A 14,570-nucleotide genomic window follows, 5' to 3' on the forward strand; every position below is an offset into this window, starting at 1 on the left:
ATCATTCAGCAGAAAAAAAAGATCTTTCGCATTCGCATTCGCATTCGCAAAAAAATTTTTTTTTTTTCGTTTTCGCATTCGCTTTCGCTATAACCACTTTCGTTACATCCTTAGTATTTATTATAGTATATATACAAAATATTGGAGATATTTTAACAATTAATACATATATGTATATATATGTGTTATTAGGAACAATTAAAATGTAGTTATTGTTATATATTACATATATATTTTTTATATATAAATATAATATTAATAATATTAATTTATTTATAATTTGGCATTCTTTCAAGTATCAACCATAATAACTACATTTTAATTGTTCCTAATAACAAATATATACAGTCACGAAACTAATTGTCCGGACAACCGACATCTGCCAAATAGAATTGTAATTACGTATTGAAACAGCCCAGATAGAAAGTTATTGTTTTGCTATTGTTTTTTTCTTTGCAAAAAACCAATACCCTTTTCACCATGACCCTTTTCAGGGCCACCACGAAATACCAAAGTCCACCACATTGTATATATCTGTACATAGCAGTAATAAACCTTGTACATAAATACAGAGTCACGACTTCAACCTCTCTCTTGCGATCCCTGGCGCCGCACCGACAGAGGCCGACAGCGACGGCCGATCGGTGACTCATCTACCAGTAGACGTAACCGCATACGCAAAACGCTACAAACTGGTGACCCCGACGTGATCAGCAGTGCCAAGCAAGGGAGAGGTATATAACATGATGAAAGACGACGTCGACGCCACCATCGACCTAAGCGCCGAGGCACAGCAAACGAGCCGCATCACACTCCGGATTCCGCCATTTTGGCCAGAGGAGCCCGAACTATGGTTCGCCCAGCTGGAAGGCCAGTTCGAACTCGCCAGAATCACCGGAGACCACGAACGCTACCTCCACGCGCTCTCTCGCCTGGAACCTGGCCAGGCGAAGGAAGTAAAAGACATTATCGTGAGCCCGCCAAGCGGTCAAAAGTACGAAGCTTTGAAAGCAGCCTTGATACAGCGGCTGACCGACTCACAAGAGAACCGCATCAGGAAGCTGATAGAAACCGAGGAGATGGGCGACCGAAAACCATCACAGTTCCTCAGGCACCTCTCCACCCTGGCTGGGACCACAGTGTCAGAGAGGCTCCTACGCACTCTTTGGCTGGGACGCCTGCCGACGCACATACAAGCCATCTTGGCTACACGAGCAGAGGATCCGCTGAGCAGCGTAGCTGACCAGGCCGACCGCATCCATGAGATTGGCAATAAAGCGATAGTCCTGGCGACAGCAGCCCCGTCAGCACCAACACCCCCGACGGACCCCTTGGACGAGCTACGAGGCCAGTTAGCAACTTTAACGACGCAGGTGGGCCTTCTCGCACATGCCATGCACCAACAGCAGAAGACTATAAGAAACCGTAGCAGATCCAGGAGCCGGTCACGGAACAACGAACGAGACAACCCAGGCACGTGCTTCTACCACCGACGCTTCGGGACAAAGGCACGCAACTGCGAACCACCCTGCGACTTCAAGAAGTCGGAAAACGAGCCGGGCACGCACTGACGGCGGCCAGTGCAACTTGCCCCCAACCCTGCCGCCTCTATGTCACCGACAGGACCACAAGGCAACGCTTTCTCGTCGATACAGGGTCAGACGTCAGCATTTATCCGGTAACAGCAACTAGGAAACGCGGACCACCAGCACCGTATCAGCTATACGCAGCAAACGGGACAGTGATACCGACCTACGGCATAATCACACTGCAGCCCGACCTAGGCCTCAGGCGGAACTTCACATGGAGATTCGTGTTAGCTCGAACCACTCAGCCAATCCTGAGGTCCGATTTCTTGGCATACTACAATCTCCTGCCGGACATGAGAAGGAGGAGATTGATCGACAGCGAGACAGGCCTAGACATAAGGGGAACGGCGAGCATGTCCAGCACCCCATCAGTGAAAACAGTGACTACCTCTACGGAGTACCACAAAATCTTGGCGGAATATCCGGGGCTCACGCGGATAACGGGTCAACAACAGGCAACCAAGCACGAGACCGTGCATTACCTGCAGACAACGCCGGGACGTCCGGAGTCCTGCAGACCCAGAAGACTCCCGCCGGACAAACTCAAAGCGGCAAAAATGGAGTTCGGCATACTCTTGCAGGAAGGCGTCATCCAGCCTTCCAAGAGTCCTTGGGCATCCCCGCTACACATGGTGCCAAAAAAGGACGACACCTGGCGACCATGCGGCGACTACCGACGCCTAAACGCCCGAACAGTAGCTGATCGGTACCCGATACCGCATCTCGAGGACTTCGCGCAGACGCTCAGTGGCAAAGCCATCTTCTCTACACTGGATTTGGTACGGGCTTACAACCAGATCCCGATAAACCCGGAAGACGTGCCAAAAACAGCCATCACCACGCCGTTTGGTCTATACGAATTCAAGTACATGCCGTTCGGCTTGCGCAACGCAGCTCAGACCTTCCAGCGATTTATAAACGAGGTCCTACAGGGCCTGGATTACTGTTACGCCTACATCGACGATATCCTGATAGCCTCTACAACACCGCAGGAGCACGGCAAGCATCTACGGGAAGTATGTGAACGTCTCGACAAGTACGGCATCCGCATAAATGCAGCCAAATGCGTCCTGGAGAAAACGCAGATCAAGTTCCTGGGATATGACGTAACCGACAAGGGTACCAAGCCCCCGCAGGAAAAGGTCCAAGCAATACAAGACTTCCCGCAACCACAGACGGTGAAGCAACTACGACAGTTCCTGGGTATGATCAACTTCTACCGGAGGTTCATACCAGGGGCTGCACAAGCGCAGTCCACACTCAACGACGCCTTGAAAGGCAAAGTCAAAGGCAAAGTACCAGTAGAGTAGACACCCGAACTAGTAAAAGCCTTCACTCTAGTCAAGGAGAGCCTGGCCCAGGCTACCATGCTGGAACACCCCCGAGTAACGGCCGCGTTACGACTAGTAACGGACGCATCCGACACGGCCATAGGGGCCGCGTTGCAGCAGCATAGCAAGGACGAGTGGAGACCATTAGCTTTCCTGAGCAAGAAGCTCAACAACGCCCAGAGGAAATACAGTCCGTACGACCGCGAACTGCTAGCAGTATACACGGCAGTGAGATACTTCCGACATATGCTGGAAGGCCGAAGCTTCACAATCTTCACGGATCACAAGCCGCTAACCTACGCCTTCAAACAAGATCCGCTGAAAAGCTCACCACGCCAAGCACGCCATCTCGAATTCATCGGGCAATTCTCCACGGACATACAACACATCTCGGGTGAAGACAACGTCGTAGCAGACGCCCTGTCACGGGTCGAGCAAATCCAGAAAGCGATCGACTTTGAGCAGCTAGCCAAGGCGCAGGAAAGTGACGACCAACTCAGGAGCTACCTGGAGGAACCACAGAGCCTGCAATTGGAGAAAGTGCGAATTCCAGGGACAGGAATATACCTGTACTGCGACGTAAGCACGAAGACGCCCAGGCCTTTCCTCACGGAAGAGTTCCGTTACCAAGCATACCAATCTCTGCACGACCTGGCACACCCAGGGATCAAAGCCACAGCAAGATTGGTGTCCGAAAGATTCATATGGCCGAATATGATTAAGGAATGCCAAACATGGGCCAGGGCCTGCAATCCATGCCAAAAAGCGAAGATAAGCCGACACAACAGCGCGCCGCTGGGCAAGTTCACGGGCCCAACACAACGTTTCGAGCACATACACGTCGACATAGTAGGACCATTACCTAGCTCGAAAGGCTACAAGTATTGCCTCACTGTTGTCGACAGATACACTCGCTGGCCGGAAGCCATCCCGGTGAGCAACATTACAGCAGAGACAATGGCACGGAAGCTGTTTGAAAACTGGATAGCCAGGTTCGGAACACCCCTCCGAATTACCACGGACCAGGGGCGCCAATTCGAAGCGGACCTCTTCAAACAACTCACCACCATCACTGGGTCCACGCACCTACGGACCAACGCCTATCACCCTCAGGCGAACGGAATGGTAGAGCGTTTTCACCGCACGCTGAAAGCAGCCATCAAGAGCCACCAGACGGAAAGGTGGACTGAAGTCCTCCCCGTCATCCTGATGGGACTAAGAGCCGCCTGGCGAGATGACCTAGAGGCCACGTCTGCAGAACTGGTCCTCGGGGAGCCCATCAGATTACCGGGACAATTCCTGAGCGACAGTAGCGACGCCAAGCAGACAGACAGCGAGTACCTGCAATCACTGTGAAAGACGATGCAGCAGCTCCGACCACGGCTGCGCAAGCACGGCACCAAACCAGCCTTCATATTCAAGGACTTAGAGAATGCTAAAAGCGTATTCCTAAGACACGACGCTCCAAGAGGCGCACTCCAAGCACCATATGACGGCCCATACGAAGTATTAGAGCGACAGGAGAAAACATACAAGATCCGCGTAAAAGGACAGCCAATGAACGTGTCCATAGACCGCCTGAAACCAGCGTACACGATCGAGGACGCCACGGAGCAAGCCAGCCATGCGGAAACACAGCTCACCACAACAACCTGCAAGCGGGCAACTAAACCAAGGGTGCGCTTCGCACGATAACACGCCAACTCCGTTACTACCAAGGGGGCCCTGTGGCGACTCTTATCAGTCGCACTAACGAAAACCCACCGAGCAGCTACTTTTCGTCAAGCGCTCGGTGGGAATATCCAAGCGCCTGTAGCACTCGACCATACAGGTGCCCGTAGCACGCGACCACGCGCAAGGGCTGCGCGACGCGCAACTACCACGGTACGCCCACCAGAGGGCTAGCGCCGATAATGTTATCGCGTACGAAGAATCGGTCCAGAACCCTTATAGATAAGGCGCCGAACCGATCAACCGAGACCGAGCTGTGGCATGCAGGGCTATACCTCCCAGCAGTTTTTTACCTCAGCTACGGTCTCCTAACAAAGCGCAGCCATTGCAGCTACAGCCGTCGCCGCAGCCTCATCAGCAGCAGCCACCTCAGCCTCCGCCGCAGCCTCCGCCGCAGCCTCCGCCGCAGCAGCCGCCGCAGCCGCAGCGGCCGCAGCAACCAGCGCAGCCTCCACAGCAGAGGCCATCACAGCCTCCGCAACGGCAGACACCGCAGCCGCCGCAGCAGCCAGCGCAGCCTCCACAGCAGAGGCCATCAGCCCCCACAGCAAAGATCATCACAGCCTCCGCAGCGGCAGACACCGCAGCCTCCGCAGCAGCAGCCGCCGCAGCTGCAGCAGCCACAGCAGCCAGCGCAGCCTCCACAACAGAGGCCATCACAGCCTCCGCAGCAGCAGACGCCGTAGCCTCCGCAGCAGCAGCCGCCGCAGCCGCAGCAGCCACAGCAGCCAGTGCAGCCTCCACCGCAGAGGCCATTACAGCCTTCGCAGCAGCAGCCGCAGCCCCCAGCCCGCCAGAGAGGGACCTCGCGTATCCAGCGTCTGCGCCAGCAGCTCCTGCGTCGCCGCCAAATACAAACAGCGGCAACAGTCCCTCTAAGTGAGGGGGCAAACCAAACGGCCCTTTTCAGGGCCACCACGAAATACCAAAGTCCACCACATTGTATATATCTGTACATAGCAGTAATAAACCTTGTACATAAATACAGAGTCACGACTTCAACCTCTCTCTTGCGATCCCTGGCGCCGCACCGACAGAGGCCGACAGCGACGGCCGATCGGTGACTCATCTACCAGTAGCGGGTAGACGTAACCGCATACGCAAAACGCTACATTAAGAATCGTCCGTTATTGTTGGCTTAATCCAGGGTTTAATTTTATCTGGAGATAAGATAGTATTCAAATTTCTAGAAGTTAAGTTAAATCCGGGAACGTCTTTGACTACGTAGCGATTATTATTTAAGATTTTGTCAATCATGTATGGCCCTTTAAAAGGGGGTTTTAGTTTTCGACTCTCGCCTGGTTTAAATTGTAAATCGCGAACTAAAACGAGATCACCAACTTAATATTGAGAAGGTTTTTTATGCCATTTATCGTAATATGACTTGTTGTATTCTTTTAATTTATCACTGGTTGTGATTGCTATTTCTTGAGATTTCTTTCTTTCTTTTTCAATATCTTTATCAATATTAATTAAAATGTCAATTTTATCAGATAATACAACATCTGAATGATTTATTTGTTCATAACCCAACAATAACTTAGATGGTGTGGACTTAATGGTAGAATGATGAGTATTATTTAATACATATTGCACGGTACTAACGTATGTTTTCCACATATTTGGTTCTTGGACTAGCTTCTTTAAAGAAGATTTAATGAAACGATTTACGCGTTCTGCTATACCGTTAGCCCAAGGTGATGCCGTTGCAACCTTGCGGTGATATATGTGTTTAGCTTCTAAAAAAGCTTTGAAATCATTTGCCGTAAAGGCCGATCCTCTATCAGAGACCAATTCTTTAGGCTTACCAAACATATTAAAAAGAGATTCTAAAAATTTGCAAACTTCTTCAGTATTAGTTGTTTTAGTTGGATGTAGCCATGAAAAACGAGTAAAAGCATCTACTACTATTAATATATATTTAAATTTATCTTTAGTCTCTGGTAACGGACCGAAATGATCTATGTGTAATATTTCGCACGAAGTGGTTGCCGGTGGCACTAATTGTATTTCGCCTTCGCGGGTATTAGAAGATATGTCTGCTGTTAGACACGTTAAGCAATTAGCTATATAATCGTGGATTCTTTTCCTCATAGAGGGGAACCAGAAAGAACTGTAAATGCCTTGATAAACCTTTTCCGCGCCGCAATGGGCCATATCGTCATGGTGTACATGAATTATATTATTAACCATGGTTTCTGGTATTACAAATCTAGATCTATCTGTTCCTTTACGAAATATTAACCCATCTATTAATTCAAATTTTTCATTATTAGTAAATTCTAATTCTTATGCCAATGTTTTAAGTTTATTATCTTGTAATTGACGGAATTCTAACTCCCTTTCTATAGGTAAAGAATTTACAAGACAAATTTTGCGACTCAGCACATCGACGTGAGCCATACGCTTTTGTGTTCTATGCTCGGTTTTAAATTTGTATTCTTGTAACTTAAGTGTCCACCTGGCTATACGCGGGTTAAGATTGGCTTTGTTTACAGCATGTACTAGGGCATTACAGTCAGTGACTACTACAAATTTAATATCATAAAGATATATGTGGAAACGTTCAATAGCACGAACCACTGCTAACATTTCTAGCTCGAAGCTGTGATAGTTAGCTTCTGATTTATTTGTCGCCTGACTAAAATAAGCTATCGGTGCAAAAGAATTATCCTTCTGCCTCTGAAAAAGGATTGCTCCTAGTCCATGACTGCTAGCGTCCGTATGAAGTTTTGTTTCAGCCGCAGGGTTATATAGTTTTAAAAGAGGTTTCGTAATTAATTTTTCTTTTAGATTTTCAAAAGCTTGTATACATTGGTCATCGAAAACAAAATCGGCTGATTTTTTAAGTAAAGAACGTAGAGGTTTTGTAATTAATGCGTAATTAAGTACAAATTTTCTAAAATAATTTGTCACTCCTAAAAAGGCTTGTACATCTCGAATATTTTTCGGTTGAGGAAATTTTGAAATAGCTTCTGTGTGTCTACCACTTAAAGTGATATTATTCTCTGATATAATATAACCTAAGTATTCTATGCTTTTCTTTAAGAAATGACATTTTTCATAATGAAACTATGTTTTTTGAGTTCTACCAAAACTTCAAATAAAGTATTCAAATTAGATTCTATGGAATTTGATGCAATTAAAATATCGTCAATATAAACGATGATTTTATTTTCTTTTATAAGTAGTTGTAAAATTTGTACTAACCGTTTTTGGAATTCTGCAGGTGCCTCACAGAATCCGAAGGGTAATCTTGTGTACTCAAATTGCCCTTCTGGGGTGGCGAATGAAAAAAATTTAGTACAGTCAGGGTGGACTTTAATATGATGAAAACCATCTTTAAGGTCCAACAAAGTAAATACAGACTTGTCACCTAAAGTTGCTATACAATCCTCTATCAGCGGGAAGGGGTACTTTTGCTTGATTACTTTACTATTCAAAGGTCTGAGATCAACACATAAACGCATTGTGCCATTACGTTTTCTAACAGGTACAACTCTAGCGCAAAAAGGTGATGTACTTGGTTTAATAATATCTCTATCTAGAAGATCGTCAGTTATTTTGCGTAATTGCATTTTTTCTGCCCATGCAAATTTACGTGGTGCATAAGCATAAGGGATTTCGTCTCTGAGATAGACTTTCACGTTGTAATCATCTTTAATTATTTCACAATTAAGGTTGTCTACTTTGCGTAACAATTCTTTTAAAGATTTTAAATGTTTAACATCATAATCTATTGAGATGTTATCAATAAAATCGTCAAACTTATTGGAAACGGAACATGTTGTTACTAACTGATCTGAGAATGGAAATATATCAACATATTCATTTTTCTTTTCTGATGAATTTATAAAAGTAAATGTAATATCTTCTTTTTTAAAGAAATCACGTCCGATAATTATATTATTAGCTGTAGTATTATCCTCCAGAACGTGAAATTCTATGTTCGATGGTAGTTGATCAAAACCAATTTTAGTGTTGACGCAACCTAAAACTTTTACCGGAGTGTCATTAATTGCTACATAATCTTGTGGTACAGATTTCAAACGTATTTTTGTTTCATCAAAGAAAGTTTTAAAAATTTTGGATTTTAAAAAAGAGATCGGACTTCCTGTGTCCGCTAAAGCGCTAATTTTACATGGAATTTCGTTAAGCGAATTTATATTCAAATAACAGTTATCACTTACGACTTGTTTACCAATAGCTGAACTGACAAACGATACTTGTTTATTATTGTTTTCTGCGGGACTGTTGTGCTCCTCTTGTTTCTCTAGGACTGCTTGTATCGTCTCATTGCCCGCGGTCGAAGGTTCCTTCTTTTTCAATTTAGGGCAGTTGGATTTGATATGTCCGTTCTCCTGGCAGTAAAAACATTAAAATTCTTCGATGCGACAAAACTTTGCAATGTGGCCTTTCCTACCACATTTAGTACATGATAATTCCTTGGCATCCTTGGATTTGAAGTCCTTTGTCTTCGAGTTAAATTCTTTTTTGTCTTCCGCGTCGAAAAAAGTGTCTATTAAAAAATAACAATTTAAAAAAATAACAATTTAAATATTTGTCTATTAAAAATTTCATTTCTTTGAGAAATTGATCCACTGTGTCGACTTTGAGCATTGCAGCTGAAAGCCTCAAAGTACGTTCGACAATTCCTCCAATTAATAATTGACTGGCTTCCTTAGTGGGGATTGGCAAACCATTCATGAGAGCCATTTTGTCAATAGCGTATTCATGGAATGTTTCGTTATGTTGATTCCACTTTCTTGCTTCTATTTTTTTCATAGCAACAGTAAACGGAATTTGATGTTCAAACATATGGGTGATTGCTGTACGAAATTCAGACCAGGACTCTATTGCTGATCCCATTTGCAAATCGTACCATTTTTTAGCTTGTTTTCTCAACTTACTGGATGCTGTAAGCAATATTAAATCCTGTGGAGCTCTATGTACTCGAGCTATTTTTTCCACTCTTTGCAACCAAACCTTAATATCTTCAGTCTCAGAGTCATTGAATTCTGGAATCTGAGAAGAGAGCAATGATATTACATTAACAGACGGTGCTATGCTTATCGTAGTCGGATTGGGAGAGCTGACATTAACTGAATGTGCCGGATTAACTTTGGATTCCGGGGTCATGTTCTCACATCTGAATGGCATCGTAGCGTCATTATTTGTTAGTGACAGTTGTAAAATTTGTTGTAATACTTGCTGTTGCTGTTGCATTTGTAATATTAGCGCCGACAATACTCAGGCGTTACAGTTGCCGATTGATTCGCTTCTTGTCTTCTTTCCTGCACGCTTTGTCTGATGGAGCGTGATTCTGCGCCAGAGAAATAAGCATTTCCCTGCCTTAACTCCTCTAGTGGGAAATCTATGGTTCTTTCAAAGTGTGATAGTAATCTTTCTATCATACTTTCTTTACTTTCGTTGTTACCTGAAGCTGGTATTTCACAGCTTCTGCCTGTAACTCCTCCAACGACATTGTGTCGAGGCGAGCACGTTCCATTTTCTAACCTTGTGTGGTCAACTATTTCCACACACACAAAAAAAAAATTTGAGCCTTTACTAGCACCGGTGACTCGAAAATCTGATCGTTGGGAATACGAGGTAGTTATCCCACTTCTGATGTTGTGAGAGATGTGCTTATGAGACGACCAAAAAAAACAATAATGGCTGAAACTGTTATTATTTCAACCATGAAAACACGGATTCGCTTACTGCGACCTTCCTCCTTCTTCTCTAGATGGTTCCAAAGAGTGCAAGGTCCATAAATAACAAATAGTCTCGATTCAATTGAACCAACGTAATCTATTTTCAAATCTTTTAGATAAACTAAGCTTGCTCTTGCTAAGCTTCGACTTTGTACAACGACGTCTCGCACACCTCTGATCTCCTCAGCTCTCGCCCGCTTTTCTCTCCGCTCTCGCTCGTTTTCCGCTTCATCTCATTGGCTCGCCCTAATATGGCTGACTGTACCCAATGAGATGTCCTCACATCGTATCTTACATTGTAGCCAATGTGATGTCCTCACATCGTATCTTACAGGGGATCCCCACTGCCACTTATAGCGCTAGTGTACTTGGGGACATATGTCAATTTGTGTCTATATAATTATAAAACATAAAAAGATTAATATAATAATTTTGACATTCCGGGCATGTGTGTGGCATACGGATGCAAAAATAGGGGAGGGCATCGGTTCCCAAAAGATGAGGGAATGAAAAAACGGTGGATTACAGCAATAAACCGTAAAGATTTCCGCCCGAATGCAGAGTCGCGTGTGTGTGCAGATCATTTCAGACTTGAGGATTATAATACCACTGGCTTTGATTCAGGTAAGTTTGTACTAAGATTATTGGGTATTAGCATTTTCGTTATTATTTTTTAATGTGGTTTGCGTATTAACCATAAATAGTTAACAAAAACAACAGTTAACCTTTTGTAAAAGCTATTTTATCTGTCTACATTTACATTGTATCTTTTGGCAGGTCATACACTCATAAAACGAATTTTAAAGAAAGATGTAGTGCCATCCATATTTTCGTGGAAAAGAAAATTAGACACTTCGCTTCGAGATGCTCGTTTGATGCGACAGAAGCAAAGGGAGCTCAAATTGAGTCAAAAGAGACTGATGGTTACAAGTTCCAATTGTAATTCATGTCCAACAGTTGAAAAAAATACCTCGTTTATAGAACCTGTTCTCCTTTCGTCTAGTGAAGACGTTAATCATTATTCATTAAATAAAATCTCCATCGGTTGTGAAATTGAAGTGACAGACTCAACCTGTAATGTAAATACCAGTCAAATCACTACACAGAGAACAGTCAATCTTAAAGTAAATACTGAATCATCTAAAAAAACTTTTGCTAATGTTGCCACTCAAACCTTCATGAAGACTACTTTTACTATGGACAACCTTCGAAACAATTCGAAGAGTGTGTCTTATTATACGAGTTTTGAATCCTTTGAAAAATTAAAATTAGTTTTTCATAGTTTGGGGCCATCAGCTTATGAATTGACATACCGATATGGTAATGTAGTAAATGTTGCTGTTGAGGATCAGTTTCTTATAACTCTCATTAAATTGAGGAGAGTCATATCTAATATAGGTTTAGCTTTGATGTTTGATGTTAGCGAAAGCACAATTCAGAATATTGTTATCACATGGTTAAATTTTATGTATCGCGAGTGGTCTCAAATAGACATGGCCTAATAAGGATCTCATTATGTATTACATGCCCTCAGGATTTAAACAGATGTATCCTTCAACTAGGGTAATACTAGATGGAACAGAATTTCCAATCAATGCTCCTAAAAATCCGAAATTTCAGCAAGCGACTTTCAGCACATACAAGAACAGAACCACATTGAAAGTATTGGTTGGCGCAACTCCTGGTGAATTTCTTATATTTCTTCAGCTTATGCGGGATCAGTGAGCGACAGAGCGATAGTTGAAAGAAGTAATCTTACTAAGAAAACTGAGCCTGGTGATTCTATAATGGCTGATCGAGGATTTACAGTTCAAGATTTATTTGCTCCAATATATGTATCAATAAATATACCAGCTTTTCTCAAGGGTAAGACTCAGTTACCAGGCTTAACTCTTCTTAAAGATCGTAAACTTGCCAGCAAGAGAGTCCATATAGAGAGACTTATCGGCTTAACCAAAACTTATAAAATTTTAAAAACTGATCTCCCTGTTTATTTTGTACCCTTGGGAAGAGAAATTTTCTATGTATGCTGTATTCTTTGTAATTTTCGAGAAAATATTGTAAGTGCAGATGCCTAAAATTTCAAAATATTTTTTATTCCCTTGTTACTTACGCAGATAAATATTTTGTATTATATAGAGATATATGTTTTATTCTTCTTTAGTAATTTAATTAATAAATATCAGATAGTAAAGAAATTAAACCCAAAGTGAATGCAATACAATCTGTCTTTTTATTTTCTCTGACATCGAATGACACATTTGAACATCCAATCCAATATGAAAATAATCTGAATTAAAAACAATCGTTACTAGGAAAGGCTCTAGCAGGCTAAGATGGTCCAAAATGCCCCAGAAGGTATTTCAATGGCTCAAGGTCTATTCTTTTCTATACTGAAAAGTAAACATTTTCGGCAAGTTTCAACTTTCTAGCCGAATAATTAAGCCCGTTACACCGGAAAAGGTGTTTTTTTAATTTTTATTTTTTTTACTTCGTAACTGTAAGAGCAATCTCTACACAAAAATTCAAGTGTGTAAACGATATCAGAGTACATATATGACAATTTTTTCGGCGTAATTTAACGTACGGGAGATTTTAAAAAATTAATAAAGAATTAAAAAAATTTTTTCTCACGTTCAAAAAATGACGCCCTCTGAAAAAAATTTCAGAAGACGTATTTTCGTTCAAAGTATATTGTCAATTTTTTTCAGATTTTTAAAAAAATTGGGCCATTGTTAAAAAAAATAAAAACTGCATTTTTCACCATTTTTTTAACTTTATAAGCGCAAGTGACCTATATTTGCATGATATTTAACGCGCAATTAGTTATATTTCTTCGCACAATAGAGAGACATATTTATTTTTCAATCCTACATTCATTATATAAGATAATTTGCGATATTTCTTAATTTTTACCGGCATTTTTGTATATTTGTTTGAAATAATATCATTATAATGCTAAAGATTGTAAATTGCTGTGGAAACGCATAAAAACCCGACATTCAAAAACCCGATACTTCAAAAACCCGACATTAAAAAACTCGACACTTCAAAAACTAGACTTTAAAAAACCCGACACTTCAATTTTTCCATAACAACTCACAACAATTTAATTTTTGGGTGCCGCGGTTTTGAAGGTCGAGTTTTTGAAGTGTCGGGTTTTTACGTGTTTCCATGGCTGTTATCGTGTATGATGTCATATTGCCATGAATTTTTTCAAAATATATGCCTTGTCAATACGTATAACTTAGAATCTCTTAAGATTTTCTTCTCAGTAATTTCAGCACAATTATAACCACAGTCATGTGCAAGTTTGTGTGTACTGGTTGGTTCATTGTTCAAATCTTACGGAATGATATTTCTTTAATAAATTTCCTTAATAAATGTTCTATAAGCAGTGTATTATTAAAGTTCACAACAAATTATAAATAAATAACCGAAGTAAATAACTGTGTTGCTATAGATACATTGATCCTTTTTTTGTGACTTTTCATTAAAATCACACGATAGCTTGACAAGTTATCGACATTACATCGACATCACATACTTTTCCATAAGTTCGACCCTTTTTCCTCTCAAAGGCGCTCCCCTTCTCTTCAATTCTTCCTTTAATTCAGTTACTTTTAATTTACTATAATCCATATTTATTTTTTAATAATTGTACATCACTCCATTATAAGCGAAATACGCTTCCGCGATCATGTCCCCTAGTTCGGTGCAGCCCTCTACGCTGAGCTTGTCAAATGGGGATCCCCATAAGTAGAGTATATACACCGATTCTAATTCAGGTCCTCTGAGGGGGGGTGAGAGGCGAGGGGAACCCGCGGCGCGGAGGGGTATGACGTCACGGGGAGGGGATGACGTCCATGGCGAGAGGGGTATGACATCACGAGAGGGGAGGGGAATGACATCACAAGGCGAGAGGGGTATGACGTCACAGGGCGAGGGGAGGGTGATGACGTCACAGGGTGAGAGGGGTATGACGTCATGGAAGGGAGAGGATGACGCAGTAGGGGATGACGGGCAGGAAAATGACGTCACAGATGCTGACGTCGCGGGAAATTCGCGCGGGAAAAATTGCGGTGGTCGCCGCGGGATCAATAGCCGCCAGGGTCCTCCGAACGCGGTAAGATAACGCGCGTGGTCCTCCCCCGCCGCGAGGTCCGTCGGGCGCGGTCCGCCCCGGACCGCAGCTGCCATCGCGC

At 42.9% G+C, this 14,570-nt stretch overlaps 2 protein-coding genes across 2 annotated transcripts; both read left to right on the forward strand.

Moving 5' to 3' along the window:
* The first annotated feature begins 746 nt into the window (after positions 1-746).
* Positions 747-2,899, forward strand: LOC108775721 (uncharacterized protein K02A2.6-like). Its single transcript, XM_018542171.1, has 2 exons — positions 747-1,373; positions 1,433-2,899. The coding sequence occupies exons 1-2, from the start codon at positions 747-749 to the stop codon at positions 2,897-2,899; spliced, it is 2,094 nt and encodes a 697-aa protein (XP_018397673.1).
* A 1,383-nt stretch (positions 2,900-4,282) lies between these two features.
* LOC108775723 (ataxin-2 homolog) lies at positions 4,283-5,534 on the forward strand. Its single transcript, XM_018542172.1, has 2 exons — positions 4,283-4,597; positions 4,950-5,534. The coding sequence occupies exons 1-2, from the start codon at positions 4,283-4,285 to the stop codon at positions 5,532-5,534; spliced, it is 900 nt and encodes a 299-aa protein (XP_018397674.1).
* The last annotated feature ends 9,036 nt before the right edge of the window (positions 5,535-14,570 follow it).

Source organism: Cyphomyrmex costatus, unplaced genomic scaffold (assembly GCF_001594065.2).
Source record: "Cyphomyrmex costatus isolate MS0001 unplaced genomic scaffold, Ccosl1.0 scaffold307, whole genome shotgun sequence".
Lineage (NCBI taxonomy): Eukaryota > Metazoa > Arthropoda > Insecta > Hymenoptera > Formicidae > Cyphomyrmex > Cyphomyrmex costatus.

Bases quoted from the DNA above. Each gene is read 5' to 3' on its own strand.
- LOC108775721 (XM_018542171.1), top strand. From the start codon at position 747: ATGAAAGACGACGTCGACGCCACCATCGACCTAAGCGCCGAGGCACAG. The intron at 1,374-1,432 runs GTGGGCCTTCTC...AAACCGTAGCAG, and splicing joins TAGCAACTTTAACGACGCAG to ATCCAGGAGCCGGTCACGGA.
- LOC108775723 (XM_018542172.1), top strand. From the start codon at position 4,283: ATGCAGCAGCTCCGACCACGGCTGCGCAAGCACGGCACCAAACCAGCC. The intron at 4,598-4,949 runs GTGCGCTTCGCA...TTTTTACCTCAG, and splicing joins AGCGGGCAACTAAACCAAGG to CTACGGTCTCCTAACAAAGC.